Consider the following 17,029-nt stretch of genomic DNA (forward strand, 5'->3'; position numbering starts at 1 on the left):
ATCCTCTTCCTGCAGTCCGCTCATCTGAGACTTACAACACAAACACTGTACATTGAGGATATTTATAACAAGCATCAAGTATAGATATATTGAATTAAAAAAAAGACTTAATGTCAAATACTCCACAATAATTTCAGACTTCCTCATCTGATGTGGAGAGACCAGCTTGTCTGAGAGTAGCCTTTAGGAGGCGTATCTCAAGTCTGGCCTTGGTTTGCTGCAGTTTGGTCAGAGTCAGTTGTTCCTCTGCCAGAACGAGCAAACAGGACGTGCAACAAGGGACACAATAGTTAGACACTCTTTCTGATTTGGTTTTGTATTGGATTTCAAAAATCAGTGATTGCCATTCTTTGCATTTTTTTGGTTATTCTGTAATCCTTGCATGCATCACTAATAAATATTCTAAAAACAAAAATGTTTTCGATTGTGATGAATATATATATCAATTAGTGACAGAATAAAATGTATTGTTTTTGGTTTGGATAATTATTTTATGAGGCCAAACTCTTTCTACTTTGCTTTAGGCCTATACTGAAAGGCTGAATACGTTTAATCACTGTAGCCTGACGGATGAACAAATACAATTAAAACCTTATGAATTAATAGGATATCTTGTAAGATACTGTATGATCCAAATATAGTATTATTTGATACATTTTTTAAGTTTTCATTACATTTTGGGCATGAAATCCACACCGAATCCACCCTTCTGATGGGATCAGTTTAATCCAGATATTTTGGATCAAAGTGATCCAAATCCTACAAAAAAGTTCAGAAAAACCCAAACTAAAGGTTTGATCCGGATCAAAACCAAGATTGGATTACGTGATCTAATCCGATTGTGATCCGTTTTTTCTTTTGAAAAACACATTTTCAAGATTTGATCCAATCCGTTATCCAAAATCCTAGTGGATTACTTTTGAAAAACCGGGCCCTGGGTGTTAGAAATTCCAATCCAATTCCAAGATTTTTAACATGCAGCAAAAAATGAGAGACTTAAAAAGGTTAAAAAGCTCAATATGTCTGATATGAGTAAATGGGAGTGGTTTAAGTTTAAGGTTAAACAACTAGCAATTGACATAAACAAAAAACACATGAAAAGGAACTGATTAGTAAAATAAACTCATTGGCGGTTAACACAAAATCCTCACAGGAAAATAAATATATTTAGGAAAAGCTAATACTGAAGAGAGAATTAGCAGCAGGAAATCATCTCTAAATCGTTGGTTTTTAAGAGATCTGTAATGCAGAATTCTGTTGACCAACGCAGAGGCCATTTCTTAATAAATGTACCCATGTAGTTCTCTTTATGTTTCTCCTCGATTTATGAAAAAGGTGAACTATGAATTATTTAATTTTATTTAAAAAATAAAACTCATTATATAAAAAAACACTGATGATTAAAGATTATAAAGCTATGGAAATTGAATCAATGGTTGGAGAATTAAAAATAAACTGGATTAAAATTTAGTATATATGTCTCTATACAGTTAAGAACACTTTGGGGGATTGTTAGATTATTTAGTTCCCCACCCTAATGGACATAAATGAAACCTTTTGAGGGTTAATGCGTTTCAAAACATTGCCTTCTCTGTCAAACAGTTGTTCTATTGTGCTCTTATTTAGCATTAAAATGTAACCCAGCAAGTCGATGGTTTCAGGGGCTCCCCGTTCTGCCCTATAAATTCAGCTCTTGTTGACAAAAGAAATGAGCCTGATACAAACACACTTGGTGTCAAGTCCCAGAGCTCTGCTGAAGACATCTCTCACAACATCCAACCGTTATTGGCTGCTAAATATTGAAGGATAATCCGAACACAGAAAGGTAAAATCTCGCAGGTAACACTTTTTCCATAATGTTCTAGTCTCCAATGGTTCGCTCAGACACTCCAAGCAAGCGCACTATTTGCACACAGAAATAACCACACCATGTAAATTTCGATCATGTCCAGTGGTATGTAGGGCTGGGCGATGTGAAGATGTTATCGTATATCGCGCAAATATTCTAACAACAGGCAGATTCCAGACGATAATCGATAATAACGAAACGCTTTACCTGATGAAAGTCACCGCAACACAGGTTTGTGCGCATGTGTCTGCGCGCGTGCTTGTTTGGCATTTAGTGGGTCCGGAAGGTATCGCGTTATTAAGTCGCTTTGCGTCTGCTAAACGACTAAATGTAAATGTAAATATAGGGTATGGACGTGTCGTCACTTTACCAAGTGAGGGGCAATATGACTGCTTACAATATCAGGAAAACATTCAGTCAACACCTGATTCCTTTGTAAATCATAGGGAAGTTGGAAGGATCCCCCTCGAGTCCAGCTGCTTGTAATAATTGCGTGTTTTATAGTATGGCAGGGTCGTAACGCGTGGCGGACATTGTGCGTGATGTATCAATGTTATCATAGCTAAATGTTCGCCTGCGCAGTAAATTTGTATGCCCTTGTTAGAAACCTCATTAAACTTAGATAAAAATGGAAATAATATTCTTTATACGTTTATGTGTGTGAATGAGATCTTTTTTCACAATTTCAAATGAAATAGATTGTGGTGTTTCGCTGTGTCTATGCAGTAATAACTTGCAAATGTTTCCTCAAAAACATAAAAAACTTGTGAAAAATGTGATCAATCAAATTTTCTTTTTATATACAAAATGTGGACTGTTCACACAATTGTCTTTTTGTAGAGGAACACCTCCATGCCCCTTTCATGTGACGTCTGTCCCTTGAGGACTCACTCATCTCTGGCTGGAGAAGATTACAGACATTCAGAGTTTGTCACAGTAAAAATGGCTCCACAGTACGCTCCCAGTCTTCGCGCAAGACTTCCGATCGTGACCTTGCTTCTGGAAATCATCTTTCTCCTACTGTTTGTCTTCTTTGTGAAAATGGAACATCAGGATTACAGGGAGTTTGACAAAAAGACTTTCATCAACTTATATTCAGGTCAGTCTGCGTTACATTAGGGTTGGTGTGTTACGAATCCGTTCAGCTTGCATTCAGTCTTCAGCCCAGGATAAATCTTTAATTGTTAATAAAAACACACAATCTTACCACTTTTCATTGGTCTGCTATGTTTAGCTCATAAGCTAAACTGTGGAAAACAATAGAGTAAGATAAGTAAGACAACAAAGAGAGGATTTGTTCGCTTTAAATTATTTTCTTGGTTTTGAATTTAAAATGTTGAATATGAATTGAAATGTTTGTAATTTTGTGTCTATGTCATTTAGCTCTTGGGGTGGGGAGACGTGACATCTCTGCTTTTGGTAGATAAGGGGAATTTCTGTAGCACATACTGACCACCATTAAAATGTCTCACAAGATATTGAAGTTCAATTTGGCTGCTTTTATCCCTTCCTAAAAGAGACACATTGCCAATATTGGAAACGCAATCTTCTCGACAGAATTCCAAGATATCCATGTGATGCTATTCATGGGCTTTGGATTCTTGGCCACTTTCCTGGTACGATACGGTTTAAGTGGATCAGGGTTTAACATGCTAGTTGCTGCTATGGCCATTCAGTGGTCCGTCCTGATGAATGGCTTTCTGCTGCCACAACGCCATCACAACCGAGAGATCTACGTCAATATGAAGAGGTAAAAACACACAAGCAGATGTTTCTTTCCACAGTGTATAAACACCATGTTGGAAAGGACAGCTGTCTAACAATTACAGGCAATCGTGTTTTGTACCTCTTCAAACTATATAAACGAAAAAATTATAAACTAAAGGACATCTATATAATCTTTCTCTTTTCACGGCCTTGATTTATCAGGTTTGACAGTAGATCACACTGAATGTTATCTGTGTCCTTTACAGTGTGATTGAGGCAGAGCTCTGTGCAGCTTCGGCCCTGATAGCGATGGGAGCGGTCCATGGAAAAACAAATCCGGTCCAGCTTTTGCTTATGGGCCTTTTGGAAGTCACAGGTTTTGTGGTCCACCAGTGGATCCTGCGAACTCTGCTCCGTGTAAGAGAAGTATTACCTTCTCAGATAAAACACCGGGAATTTCTTAAAATGTTGTTCTCACCTTAACCAACGCACAGTGCTAGACAACTGCATGTGCTACACAAACCAGAATGTTTTAAATCAAAGCTTTAAAAACATACTTATTTAAATGTTATATTGATGGAAAAAACATACATTTAAACAGTAGTCAACAGTATTTATAGTATACAATGCTACGTCCAAATTAGTACACAAGCTAAAGCAGAACTGAAATTCAGAAAGAACACTTTAAATAAAACACTTTAGAGTAAAACACTAAATTCAAGCATCAACTAAGCTTAAATGTACGTACTATTAAACATGCTATTTTGTACAGAAATATTGTGTGAGAGCAACAATTAATTCAGAATTCATGTGTTCAGGCCGATCTGTTGTACAGCATCATGCTGTTGCATATCTTCGGAGGCTTTTTTGGCGTGATGGCGTCATGGGTGCTGCACAGAGACCGAATCAAACCAAAACACGAGAAAGAGAAAACCGACCGCAGGACTGGCTTATTCTCTATGTTAGGTGAGTGGCATCAATCAACCAGTTTACATGAGTACAAGATAGGACATCTAGAAACCCGGCTTGTCAAAATACAAATGCATTGCAGGATTCTGTAAATCAAATGTGCGCTCTGTCTGTCTCTCTCCACAGGAACACTTTTCTTGTGGATGTTCTGGCCCAGTTTTAACGCAGCGGTTGTATATCAGAAGTGGGATAGAGGACTGAAGCTAAGCGTGATATATGGGACGTATCTGTCTCTGGCTGTCAGTGTTGTCGTGGCGATGGCGGTCTCGATGCTCACTAGCTCGAAAGGAAAAATGAACATGGTGAGTAGCTGTAGAAATGGTGAGTGATGCAGATATGTTGAACAGAATTGCAATGAATAGCAATGTATATTTACATGATTATAACATGTTTCATTTATGTAAGATACCAATAGTGACCATTTCACATCATTTAACCAGGTGCATGTCCAGGGATCTGTCCTTTCTGGGGGTGTTGCTATTGGAGTTGCCATGACAGCAGTCCACACGCCATGGATTGCCATGACAATTGGCTTATGTGCCGCTCTCTTATCATCCCTGGGATTCCGGTACCTGAAGGTAAAGCCACATTTATCGAAAAATGTTATTGCAATCCCACAATCCTTGCATCCTATGTGTTTCAATTTGAGCTGAATATGTGACTTTTTGTACAAATGAAGTTAAAGTAAAAGTATAAAATAATAAATGAATCACCCTCACGTCATTTTAAACTTCCATGACTTACTTCTGTGGAACACAAAATAAGATTTTTTTGAAGAACGTTGGTAACCAAAAGTATTGGCCCCATTCACTATTGTATAGACACACAACACCACTTTGAGACATTTCTCAAAAGGATCTCCGTTTGTGTTCCACAGATGAAACGAAGTCGAGGGTTTTGTACGATGTCTTCAACATGGCCAATGACTTATAGATTTTCCAGATGTTATCGTGATCTGTTTTTTTCAATCAGGGTCACATGCTGTTAGCTTTTGAGTGTCACGACACCTTAGGTGTCCTCAACGTTCATGCCATTCCTGGAATTCTCGGATGGCTTGCTCATTTATTTCTACGGCTGGCCAGCACTGAAAGCACAATGTAAAACTTTATCTCACTTTATGTATTGATTTTATCGTATGAAATATAAAAACAACATGTGTCCAAAAAAATCATCAAAGAAAAATTCACCTTCAAAATGAAATTTCGTTCATTATTGACACACCCTCTTGTCGTTTTAAAACCTGTATGGCTTTCTCTCTTCCGCAGAATGCAAAAGAAGATATTTTGAAAAATGCTGGTAACAGGAAACCATTGATCTCCATTGACTTGCATTGGTTTTGTGTCCATAAAATAGGAGTCAATGGGGAACAACATTTTCAAAATATCTTATTTTGTTTTGCTGAAGAAAGAAAATCACACAGATTTAAAATGACTACAGGGTGAATAAATGATGACAGATTTATTTTTCTTGTGAAGGTGAACTATTCCTTTAAGGGCATCATGGCCTAGCAGTAAAAAACCAATGGCTTTTAAATATATTTCTAATGAATTAATATTGACTGTGTGTCACCTGTTCTCAGAGCTTTGCAGTTTGCTGTGCATCACATCTGTGTTCTCTTCATAACACTGTGCATGAGTCTGGTGATGGGTATGGCCACAGGTATGAAACTGATGCATTCACTCACAGTCATCCTACAGATCTGCTAAGAATAAAAAGTCAAGTTTTTACAGTATAACAAATTTCGATCTTTTATTTGAGGATTAACACTCAGCAAGAATCCTTTAAGCTCAATACTTAATCCAATGATGATATGCAGGACTGTTTCTTAAACTGAGCATCTGGAGACCTCAACAGGACAGGAAGTGTTTCGATGACCAGGCATTCTGGGAGGTGATTGGTCGTTTTAATCCTCACCACTTCTTTTGCATTAAATGTGAATTGATTTACTTTAAATTATACGTTTGATTAATGATGAATTTATTTCTTCTGTAGTTTCCCAATTTGGTGTTGGAGAAATGAAGAACACTGAGAGCTCCACACAAAATCATGAACACAAAATCTGTGTGTGTGTGAGAGAGAGAGAGAAGTGATATGTTGCCTACATAAACATTTTACACCTAAATTGAACACAATACACTGTCTAGCAAGCCACAGTACATTGATGCTCATTTCAGAGCGAGCAGCAGACACACACACAGTGGAGATATTTCTGCCACACAATGACAAACTGATACAAAACACGACCAAATAACGTAGCATTTCAAACTAACGTCATAGATGGAATTCATGTTGTTTATTTGTCTACGAGTTTTGCATTCATGGAAAATTAAATGCTGGATATAAGAAACCCACAAGCTTTATACATATTTACAGTCATTTTATTTGTTTTAAACCCACAGTTGAATGAAGTATAGCCATTTTCTGTCAGAAAGAGATACAGGGATTACATAAAAAAGTTACATTCTTATAATGCTTAGAAATAAAAAAAGTGTTAGTGTTAAAAAAACGAGTCTATTTCCCTGACCGACATAAATTATTCTCCCACAACCACTGAAATAATACAAATTGTGCTTCTCTTGTAACATTTTTATACAGCCCCCACATGCCCAACCAAACATAGAGGGTTAAACTTAAAAATCTCCACAACACAAAATATTTAACAGGGCCATGGAAAGACCTCGAAAAAGTTAAAGAAATGTCTATAGTGAATGTAGTTTTCTAGTCAGAAAATAATATATCAGAAATAAGTTTTTTGTTAGTGTAATGTCTATAAAATAACCTTTGGTAATCATAAATGGTTGGACAAATAACAAATGTATTGATTGTGGGAAACCTGTATAGAATACACATAAAATGGGACTCGTAAAAAATCATTTGTTTAGCATTTATATTACACAAATTTTGTGTTTAATGAAAGTCAGATTTACATGCAATTGACAACATATTAAAAAACCAAAACAGTGTAGTTGGACAAATATTTTGGTTATTGCAGATTTTGTCATTGTACTGAGTAAAAGCGTAAAATCACAGTATTTTGAAATTGTAATAACTTATGAAGTAAGATTCATACTTTTAGCTCAGTTGAGTATATTTGACCATGTGTCAATCTATATTTCCCAAAATCGGTACACACAATGCAAAAAAAGGTCTGACTGGTGTTGATCCTAATCATTAGAATTACAACATGTTCCAGAATTGGAATCGTATTGTATACTTGAGGGACAGAAGGGCGTGGACTTGATGCATTTCTTCTTCACTGTGCACTCGCTTTGGCCACACAGGAAATAAGGAGTAATAAAATAGAGAAAGCCAATAAGCAGCAATAAGTCGGAGTACAGAGGAATTATGTGTTGATGGACTGTGGGATTTGATGGGAGGTATCATCACTGCCATAGTTCCTCAGTTCGTCCAAACTTGAACACCAGACCACTGCATGAGAGACAAGGTCAACCACAAATCAGTGTTTAAATCACAAATATTAGTGCTTCATATTCATCCAGTTTTCATGGAGTAAATTCTAAAATATGATGCATGACAGCTTTTAAAAATTTTTGATAATGTTGTACAGAAATGGATCTATATGAGATGTAAACAGGGTACTGGAAATAATAAACCGCATTTAAGTGTCTTAGTAATTATAAACAGCAACTGACTAAACATTGTTGCTTGAATACACAATAAAATCACAGATTACAGAGGCAGGTGATGAAGTGACATGTATTTCTTGCAATTTTCAGTCTTACCCAAAGAAGATGAACGCGTTCTGGAAGAAAACTGCAATACCGGGATACACTGAACGATCCTTTAGATCTGTTCATCATAAAAAATAAGAGAGAAATCAGTATTAGGTCATGTTCAGACTTGACTGCTTTTTTCAAGCTGCTAGCGTCTGTTTTACATTATAATCCTATGGAGTAAACCGTGTTTTCAAAACACATCCTGCACACTTTTTCTGCAGCTCAGAGCAAAAAAAGTTCAACTTTTCTGAAAACAAAGCCCTACGTCAAGCTCCATTTTCACAGTTAACCAATGACAGAGACTTTTCGTTTCCATAACAACATGCCAGGAAAGTGATTGGTCGAGAAGGCTCATGCTCGAAAACATAAAACAGCGGCCAAAACGCCCGTTGGAGCATAGTTTTGTTTAAATGCAAGTTTAATTCTCTCTTTCAACAATTTCTGATTGCACTTCTATCGAGAATTGGTATTGTAGTTTTTAAACATGCGACTAGTTATTGCAAAGACACTCTGTTTAAAATTCAAACAGACTTCCTTTACGCTGCCTATCTGTTTCTCTGGGCTGCCTTTGTACTCAGACGCTGCCCCCGAAGTCATGGCGTTTGGCTGCTATGTGTAACCAAACACGACCACGGTTTTTCTTTATAAGAAAGTGCCTTTGTTAACTTTTTCCTTGTCAAAAAAGAAGTTAAGTGTGAACACTGCCTAAGGAACTACATTAAAGACATATTTGGATTGATATACAAGCAGAAGTGAAAATGAAGAAAAAGGAATCTTACCAGATACGACAAAACCCCCAAACAAAATCCACATAGAGGCGATGAGAGACCCAAACGCCAACATAAAGCCAATGAAGAGCCAAACTCTGGCACCTAGACACAGATGACAACATTTTCATATCAACATTTTTCAGCTTTTTGACAAAAGTAATATAAATCTTGATATTTCAGAATTTGCTTTAAAATGGCAAAAGATCGATCAATTCAATAGTATCGGGTTAGTTTAGGTATGTAGCAGTAATTCAACTTATTAAATGGATCACATATACATTGACTAATATTTAAAAAACTTTTCAACAACAGTGGCAAATAACTATGCACAAGTGTTCAACTTTATGCAAACAGGCGGTTATTTAAGGTAGAACTAGGCCTTTATTTGAATATCCCAAGCAAAATCAGTGCACATATATTGTAAACATTCAGTTCAATAATTCAGTGTACTCATGCACACAATATGTTAAAAAACACATACCTGTTTGCCCCAAACAGCCCTCGCTGTAGCTGTCCCCTCTCACCTGACCATTTGACACAGCATTGATCCTGGAATCAAATACGCAGGAAGTTGAACAATGTTGTCATGGTGAAAGTACTAATAACGTAATCGAACAGGGAGAAAAATCTAGGACAGACCTCAAAAATAAAAGCGTAATGTGTGTCACGATCACAAAAGATATTCTGCGTAAATACAGTCAGAACAGAGACTTTGTTCCCTTTCTTTGAGGAAGTAAGAGATAATCAAAACAGGTTTAACTCACATGAGAAAGGCTACTGTTGCTATGACGCCACACGTGTGGTATGCATGGTGAAACTGTTCCTCTTTAGGGTACATTATGGCTGCATCAATGATGATCCACCAGCCTGTGAAGAACTGCATGTGCAAGAAAAATGGAAATCAGTCAAAAAAAGTGTTTTATAGTGCTAACATGGTATATTAGGGCTAGGAATGATGTCAGTGCTTGATGTGTGATTGATGTTTTTTTTCCTAAAGTGATAAATGCAGGACTTTACACCATCATGAAAACATACCAGAACTCCAGCTGCGATGGAGGCAATGGTGTTTCTCTTCTCACCCCAGTCAACATTACACTCACAATCGCCACACCTGATCCCATCCAGAAAGCCTGACATCCTTCTGATCTGACCTAAAAACACATGTTTACACGTTATAGTTTAAATATTAGACTTGCGATAGTTCACTTATTTGTCTGAATGTGTTGGTCAGGGATACATTGGAAAAGCACTGTGAGTCCAATGCAAAGGTTTTGGATTTAATTGTCAAAAAGGAACACATATACAGATGAAAACATTTATAGTGTAAATGCAGTAATGATAAAAGTGTCTGCCAATACATACAAATTTAAGTGGTCAGATCAGTCTTTCATAAACAAAATAAACCACCTATACACATCTAGATATGGCCAAACTACATAAATCACAGTAAACACATAAGTAAATCGTCCTTTTGAAAATTGAAAAAGGAAATGTTTAATAAAGCAGGCTGCACTGTGTCTGCGCATTCAATACGCAACATTACTGACTGCGCTGATGCAGCGCGCTGATGAGCTGCCTGAAACAAACACAAATGACACACAAAGGATTTTCCTCTGTCATGTTTACGACAATTGTATAAAGACAAACACTTGCGGTATTTACCACAACGGCTTGAAACTACATCTCCCCTTAATATCGTGCGAAACCGTCGAATGTTAAACATGTAAACGCTTGATCTCTCATGTCCGGTCGGTTTCGTTTCTAATGCATATCTGCTTCATCAATCCTATGTAAAGGCCAACGGGCGAATAATAACGTTGGTAAATATGTGAAAGAGTCAAGAATGGTTGTCGTGGGTCTCGGGCTTTCTTACCTGCACTTTTCTTGAGTTTATCCCGTGGTTCGCAGTTAGGTAGAGATACTCTCCGCAGTCTTCCGTCTAAAAACAGTGTCTTTATGTTGCGCATGCGCAGTTCATTCTTAAGGCCATCATGTGTAGTGCGCTGTAATCTAATGCAAACAAACATTATTTCCTCATCAAACTAAATTATTAAAACCTCAGCATTATAATACACCAAAGTATTCGGATACTGTCGGCTTTGACGGGCTGTTGTGATGTTGCCATTGTGACAATGTCAGTAGTCCATCTGTAAGAAGAAAGTTTGGTCCCACAGCATCTCTTTAGCACTTACAAAAAGCCATTGACATATACTGCAACTTTGGTGTATACATTGTCTTTATACATTAGACATTGGCAAATAATTTTAGCAATTTTCTAAGCAATTTACAGTACCCTCAATCCATACAGCAACACTGTCTCATATATGTAATCACTGGGATCTTCCCCAGTTGAACTACTGGAACATTTTCTATATTGTTGTCATTGAAATTTACTAAACTTGCTCATTTTTGTGCACATGGCTATGACTATTTCTCACAATTTGGTATTTGACCATTACTGCCCGATTTCACAGACACTCTAAACTGGGAAAATAACTTGACCTGACACCATTGTTTTGTCCTTAAAATGCTCACGATCAGAAATATTGAACTATTAATTATATATTATTATTATAAATTAAATTTGAACATAAATATTTAATTTAACCAAGGCATATAATCCTGGTTTAAGATAAGCCTTGGCTGTGAAACCGTGTTAGATTATGAGAAAAAATGAGATTTTAAATTTACATTAACAGACTCTTTTATTCAAAGAGACTTACAAAGACTTTAGGGAGCAATAAGCGATATGTCATAAAAGAGCAACAGTACAATAGGTGCCAATACAAAGTTACTAGTTGTTTCAACAAAAGCTAGACCACTACCTGTTGGGAGAAGAGGGTTAGTGTAAGTTTTTTCTTTTTTTCATTTGTCAAGTTGCATTACAATTTCGTGTATCATTATTAACTTACTAGTGCTCATACTTGCATATCTTGCGATGTAAATTTGTGCTACATACATTTATGATACCTTAATCATATAATAGCAGACCAATGTCATTTATTAAAGGAGGCCGACTAACCAAAGGGCAAGAATATTATTGACTCTGGGTTGGACTCTTAAGGCAGTATGCAAAACCACCAGAAACTTTGTTGAAAATTAATTTAACCCCAGAGATTGTCCCAAAATATCGCATAAGCCACTTAGTATTTTAGTTTATTCATTTTATTTTCATAAATCCCAGTTCAGTGAGCTTTGAAATATCCCCTGAAGGCATCACAACGATTTAAAAAATGCAGAACAAAGATTCTTACACAAATATAGTGAATGTTTATGAGGCACTTACAAGGATTCACATGAGGCTTCACAAATGTCATTATTGATATATTTTAAATTCATTGCAAAAATGGCATGGTAAAGCAAGAAAAGACAACAGCATGTGTATATGAAAGACTTCAAACAACTAACAGTTAAAAAAAGTTGTTTACATACAGTTTCCAGCTAAATGTAAAATTACAAGACAGAAAACAATGCAATTATAAAAAGATGGAAATGTTTAATCTTGTCTAATCTACACTATATCTGTCAAATTTTAGTTATATTTGGTGTTTCTTAGAGGCGAGTGCCTTTACAAGACTCCAAGCAGATTGAGAGCCACAGTGATGGAGATAATTATGACTCCAAACAGCCCGATGTATCCATATGCACCATGCATTCTCTTAGCGGGGTCTGACACAGAGAAAGACAACACTGATGATGAGAAACAGCCTCAAATACATTAAAGAACACACTGATGATGAGAAACAGCCTCAAATACATTAAAGAACAATCTAAACCTTGCTATACACTGATATAAACACACACACACATATATATATATATAGCCACCAAACTTTAAAAAGCTAAAGTACTCAATGTGTACAAAATACTTACCGCCAGTGGAGTAACCCCAGGCATAAGAAAACCTGCTTGTCACCCAGATGGCCCCTAACACAGAGGCAGCAACCTGACATGGGGATTAAAGTACAAGTTATACAGATGTGAAGTGGGACAAAGGGATTTTATGAATAAGTATGGTTATAGGATATAATGATAGGATCATTTTCTCAAAAAAAGGAGTAGCCCATTTCTTTAAAGGAATTGTTTATAGAAAAACAATCACTTTATGGTCACCTATCTACTAGGGCTGGGCGATAAATCGATTTTATCGATTAACTCGAATTTGACGTTTAGGGCGATTTTTTTTTAATGAAAATCGGTTTTCTCTTTAACTTCTACGACCGACCTCCCGAGTGTTCACACCAAACGCGAGTTGCGCGAATAAAACGCGCTATTCGCGAGTAGTTGGACGCTTGAACATTTTGATTTTACTCGCTTCATTCACGCGTGTAATTCGCGCCATTTGCGCGTGTAATTCGCGCCATTCGTGAGTGAAATACGCGTCATGGGAGGGGCTTCTGGCAAGCGGCTCTCGTCTAATTGCGACATGGATTTTGTTGAGAGGGTAGCGGCACACCCAGACACTGATCCACTTCAGTGGTGGAGGAAGCGTCACGAACCAAACTTCCCAAGGCTCAGTAATCTGGCCAAAAAACACTTGTCTGTCCCTGCTACAAGTGCCCCATCAGATAGGCTTTTCAGTGTGGGAGAGGGCATTGTTACATGTAACCGGGCATGCCTCAAGCCAGAGGTAGTAGACAGGCTTGTCTTCCTGGCTAAAAATGTGTAAATGAAGAATGTTGAAACTAAAGTAATGGATGTAGATGTTTCATTTTGTTTACATTTCCCGGGATTCAGGAAAACTGTTTAAAGTTTTGTTTGCACTTTATGAATACCACTGCTGCATGTATTTTTGTACAATCTAATTTAGTCATTTTTGCCACATTTATTTGACCAAAAAGGGACACAATTAAATTATTTTTTCATATTTTAAGTTATTTTGAAGGTGCATTGTGTCACTGTAAGTTTGAGGTTATTAGAAAACTGATAAGCTACATTTTCACTGTTTACAATGGCAGGGCCTGCCATCTCGTTTATAAGCATGTTTAAGGCTTGTTTCCTGTTACACTTATGCCCCAATGGGAAATTTAGATTAAACTGCATAAAGGAAAATCAGAACAAAATAAAGAGTACATTTGTTTTGAGCAATTTCTTTGTCAGTTGTAGTTTGTTTTTAAATAGAAAAAATAAATCGATTAAAATCGAAAATCGGGTTTGTTGTGAAAAAATCGGAGATTTTTTTTAAGCCATATCGCCCAGCCCTACTATCTACAAATCATTCAAAGCCTGTATGCTTTTCTTTCTTTTTAGCAGCGATGTTATAGGCATACTTTTAAAATGTATGATGACCACACATTTGCATGCAGGTGTTTAAATGTCATATGTCAATATCTCTTTTGAATTCCTTGAGTGTGAAAGCCCACTATGAACAGTGTTACCTCGAGTAAAATTATCAATAACACCATAGTAAGTATATTAGAGAAAGTAAGAAAGTAAAGATCCAGCAGGTACTCACGGGATACTCCAATGCAGCGATGGTCTGGAACACAAGCCACTGTGGATACACCTCGAGCGTGTTCTGATGGGATCTTTGGATACAGTTGAATATTTGGTCCTTATCGCTGTACATTGTGGGATACTAAACACAACATGCACGCAAACAACACATTAATAAAGCATGTGCATTATGTGCCGGTTCCTTACGAAAATGCAACATTATGCACTGCATGTTAAGATTTACATCACCTTTACACCAAACTTCTTCCTCGCAGCACCAACTTTAATTCCGAGATACATCAACATAACAAAACTATATAGATATACAAAAATTGCATAGCCAAAGTTAGCCGGGAGGAAATTCTCAACCACCATTTTGAAATGCACAGATTAAGATTCGATCTTCTGTCTAAATCCAGCACAGGATAATCGTCTTTTGTCTGTAGTGGAAAATGCAAAATCATGCAACTCACGCAACGACACTTATTTGTGTAACAGGGTGTTTGCTGGTGACCAGGGTGAAATCTCGCGATAACCACCAACGAACTAGCGCTAGAGACTACTGTTTATCTACCCACAGAATCGTTCACTTGGTATGATCCACGTGTTTTAATAGGCTTGTTTGAGATGCGCCTTGCCTCGCCTGAAATATAGGCGAGAGTAGGCGGCTACAGTGAGGGGAGGAGTGAAAAAAAGTGCAGGCAAGCCGGACACTTCCTGAATCTCGCTGTGTTGTGGACTGCAAACGTCAACAATGGAAGAGATCGCGTTCGCGTTCTTTATCGCAGACGAAGTTGATGCAGTTGAAATACCACTGTTTTTAAACGAAGATGGTTATGATGAGGAGAATCACCGAAGGTGAACAGTGCTCATTACTTATTCAGTAAATGGTAGGGATATAAATCTATCTGATCTAGAGTGGTATTGCAACTTGCATCTAATGAAATTAATGTCGAGTAAAAAATAAACAGTCCTGACTGCAGATAATTCAGCACCAAAGAAAATTGTTTTTATTATTATTAAAGTTATTTGGGTGAACTATCCCTTTTTTACATGACAAATATTCCATATAAATATATTACACAATTGTTTGTCACCTTAATGTAAGTTTCAATTCATGTTTAATGATTAGGAAAAGTGTGTGCTGCAAATTATTCTTAAAAAATAATATGAAACAACAACACATTCTAAATTAAGAAATGAGCATGTGTGGGTTTTGTTTATTGCACTCATGGAATCAGACATATCCAAATAAAGATATCGGATAAAAACACAAACATGAGGCCTAATTGTAAAACAGTCACATTAGATGTATGCATGTATTGATGGATTGACTAATTTATTTAATGGAATAATGTTGTACAAAAATGTCAATGTATAAAGAGAATACACATCTCTCAATAAAGAGAAAATTAAAACAAACAGGACTTCACTTCAAACCAAGAAAATAAAAATAAAACATGTCCTAATTACTAAGTACTATAGAAAAAGTAAATCGTATTAGGCTATAGGTAATGGACTTCTTAGAATTAAGGGGAAAAAAATATCAGCTGATATTCTCAGCCAATGAGCACGAAGCTGTGTCGTCAGTCAGTCGTTTCCCATCATGCTTTTGAGTAGCGCAGTCGGTGGAGAGCAACTGCGCTCGACTGCTCAATCCGACACAGCCGCCTCGCTGTCGCGAGAGTTTTTTGGCACACGTCAGCATGAGGTCAGAGCAAGGCGGACGTAACTCGGACACTTTTCTAACCGGCATGCATCTCGCGGTGATCACCGGTGATCGGTTCTGCGCAGATTTTGTTCATCTCAAACAAGCCTAATAATAAAGTGGTAAATGTGTTTAAATGCATTGGTTACATTAAACATGCGTGTCGAGAATAAAGCGATTAGGTAAAATGACTGAATTAAATGATTCACGATTTTTAAAGGGAGAACTTTGCTTGGTTGTGCACATGACACAACCAAGGTCGTTCGCGTGAAAATATATTTTATAATTTATATATATATATAAATATATATATATATATATAAATAAGACACTTAGATAAACGTAAACGTTAACGAGACGAACTTTATGTTGAAATAAAACACGCTTTAGATGAGCTACAATTGCGTTTATGTTTCAAAAGCACAGGATATTCTTCTTTTATCTGTAGTTAAAAATCCTTATTCATGCAGCTCACGCAAGAACACTTATTTGTGTTAAAGGTGTTCCGGTGGTGACCAGGGTGAAATCTCGCGATAACCACGAACGAGCTTCTACTGCTTATCTACCCACAGAATCGTTCACTTGGTATGATCCACGTGTTTTAATAAGCAAATAAAGTGGTAAATATGTTTAATTGGTTACATTAAACATGCGTGTCGAGTATGAATAAAGCGATTATGTAAAATGACTGAATGGCGAGGGAGTACTTTCTGTGTTTGGTTGTGCACACGGAACAACCCAAGGTCATTCGCATGAAAACAGATTTTATCATTTATATATTTAAGACACTTAGATAAACGAAAACGAGACGACATTTATATTTAAATAAAACACTTTTTAAATGCGGTTGTAT

At 36.8% G+C, this 17,029-nt stretch overlaps 3 protein-coding genes across 9 annotated transcripts; 1 reads left to right on the forward strand and 2 right to left on the reverse strand.

Annotated features, from left to right (window-relative positions):
- The first annotated feature begins 1,650 nt into the window (after window positions 1-1,650).
- rhd (Rh blood group, D antigen) lies at window positions 1,651-7,488 on the forward strand. 6 transcript variants are annotated; one of them, XM_079473143.1, is made up of 11 exons: window positions 1,651-1,825; window positions 2,690-2,948; window positions 3,407-3,599; window positions 3,823-3,973; window positions 4,375-4,522; window positions 4,652-4,827; window positions 4,966-5,103; window positions 5,498-5,622; window positions 6,105-6,184; window positions 6,342-6,415; window positions 6,518-7,488. In XM_079473143.1, exons 2-11 carry the CDS (start codon window positions 2,702-2,704, stop codon window positions 6,542-6,544), a joined length of 1,359 nt encoding a protein of 452 aa, XP_079329269.1. In that variant the 5' UTR covers window positions 1,651-1,825; window positions 2,690-2,701; the 3' UTR covers window positions 6,545-7,488. The 6 variants fall into 6 exon arrangements, with proteins under 6 accessions (XP_079329269.1, XP_079329270.1, XP_079329268.1 ...); XM_079473144.1 differs by having other exon boundaries at window positions 1,660-1,839; window positions 6,518-7,471; XM_079473142.1 differs by lacking the exon at window positions 1,651-1,825 and adding an exon at window positions 1,844-2,080 and having other exon boundaries at window positions 6,518-7,471.
- tmem50a (transmembrane protein 50A) lies at window positions 6,882-11,028 on the reverse strand. The gene is made up of 7 exons (XM_079473148.1): window positions 10,906-11,028; window positions 10,068-10,183; window positions 9,797-9,909; window positions 9,514-9,581; window positions 9,042-9,134; window positions 8,269-8,335; window positions 6,882-7,954 (listed from the first exon to the last, which is right to left on the reverse strand). Exons 1-7 carry the CDS (start codon window positions 10,997-10,999, stop codon window positions 7,909-7,911), a joined length of 597 nt encoding a protein of 198 aa, XP_079329274.1. The 5' UTR covers window positions 11,000-11,028; the 3' UTR covers window positions 6,882-7,908.
- A 687-nt stretch (window positions 11,029-11,715) lies between these two features.
- Window positions 11,716-15,113, reverse strand: mgst3b (microsomal glutathione S-transferase 3b). 2 transcript variants are annotated; one of them, XM_079472777.1, is made up of 6 exons: window positions 15,073-15,113; window positions 14,942-15,030; window positions 14,718-14,781; window positions 14,488-14,610; window positions 12,906-12,978; window positions 11,716-12,701 (listed from the first exon to the last, which is right to left on the reverse strand). In XM_079472777.1, the coding sequence occupies exons 3-6, from the start codon at window positions 14,772-14,774 to the stop codon at window positions 12,601-12,603; spliced, it is 354 nt and encodes a 117-aa protein (XP_079328903.1). In that variant the 5' UTR covers window positions 14,775-14,781; window positions 14,942-15,030; window positions 15,073-15,113; the 3' UTR covers window positions 11,716-12,600. The 2 variants fall into 2 exon arrangements, with proteins under 2 accessions (XP_079328903.1, XP_079328902.1); XM_079472776.1 differs by lacking the exon at window positions 15,073-15,113 and having other exon boundaries at window positions 14,718-14,987.
- Window positions 15,114-17,029: the final 1,916 nt, after the last annotated feature.

The sequence above is a fragment of the Barbatula barbatula genome (assembly GCF_947034865.1).
Source record: "Barbatula barbatula genome assembly, chromosome: 14".
NCBI classification, from domain to species: domain Eukaryota; kingdom Metazoa; phylum Chordata; class Actinopteri; order Cypriniformes; family Nemacheilidae; genus Barbatula; species Barbatula barbatula.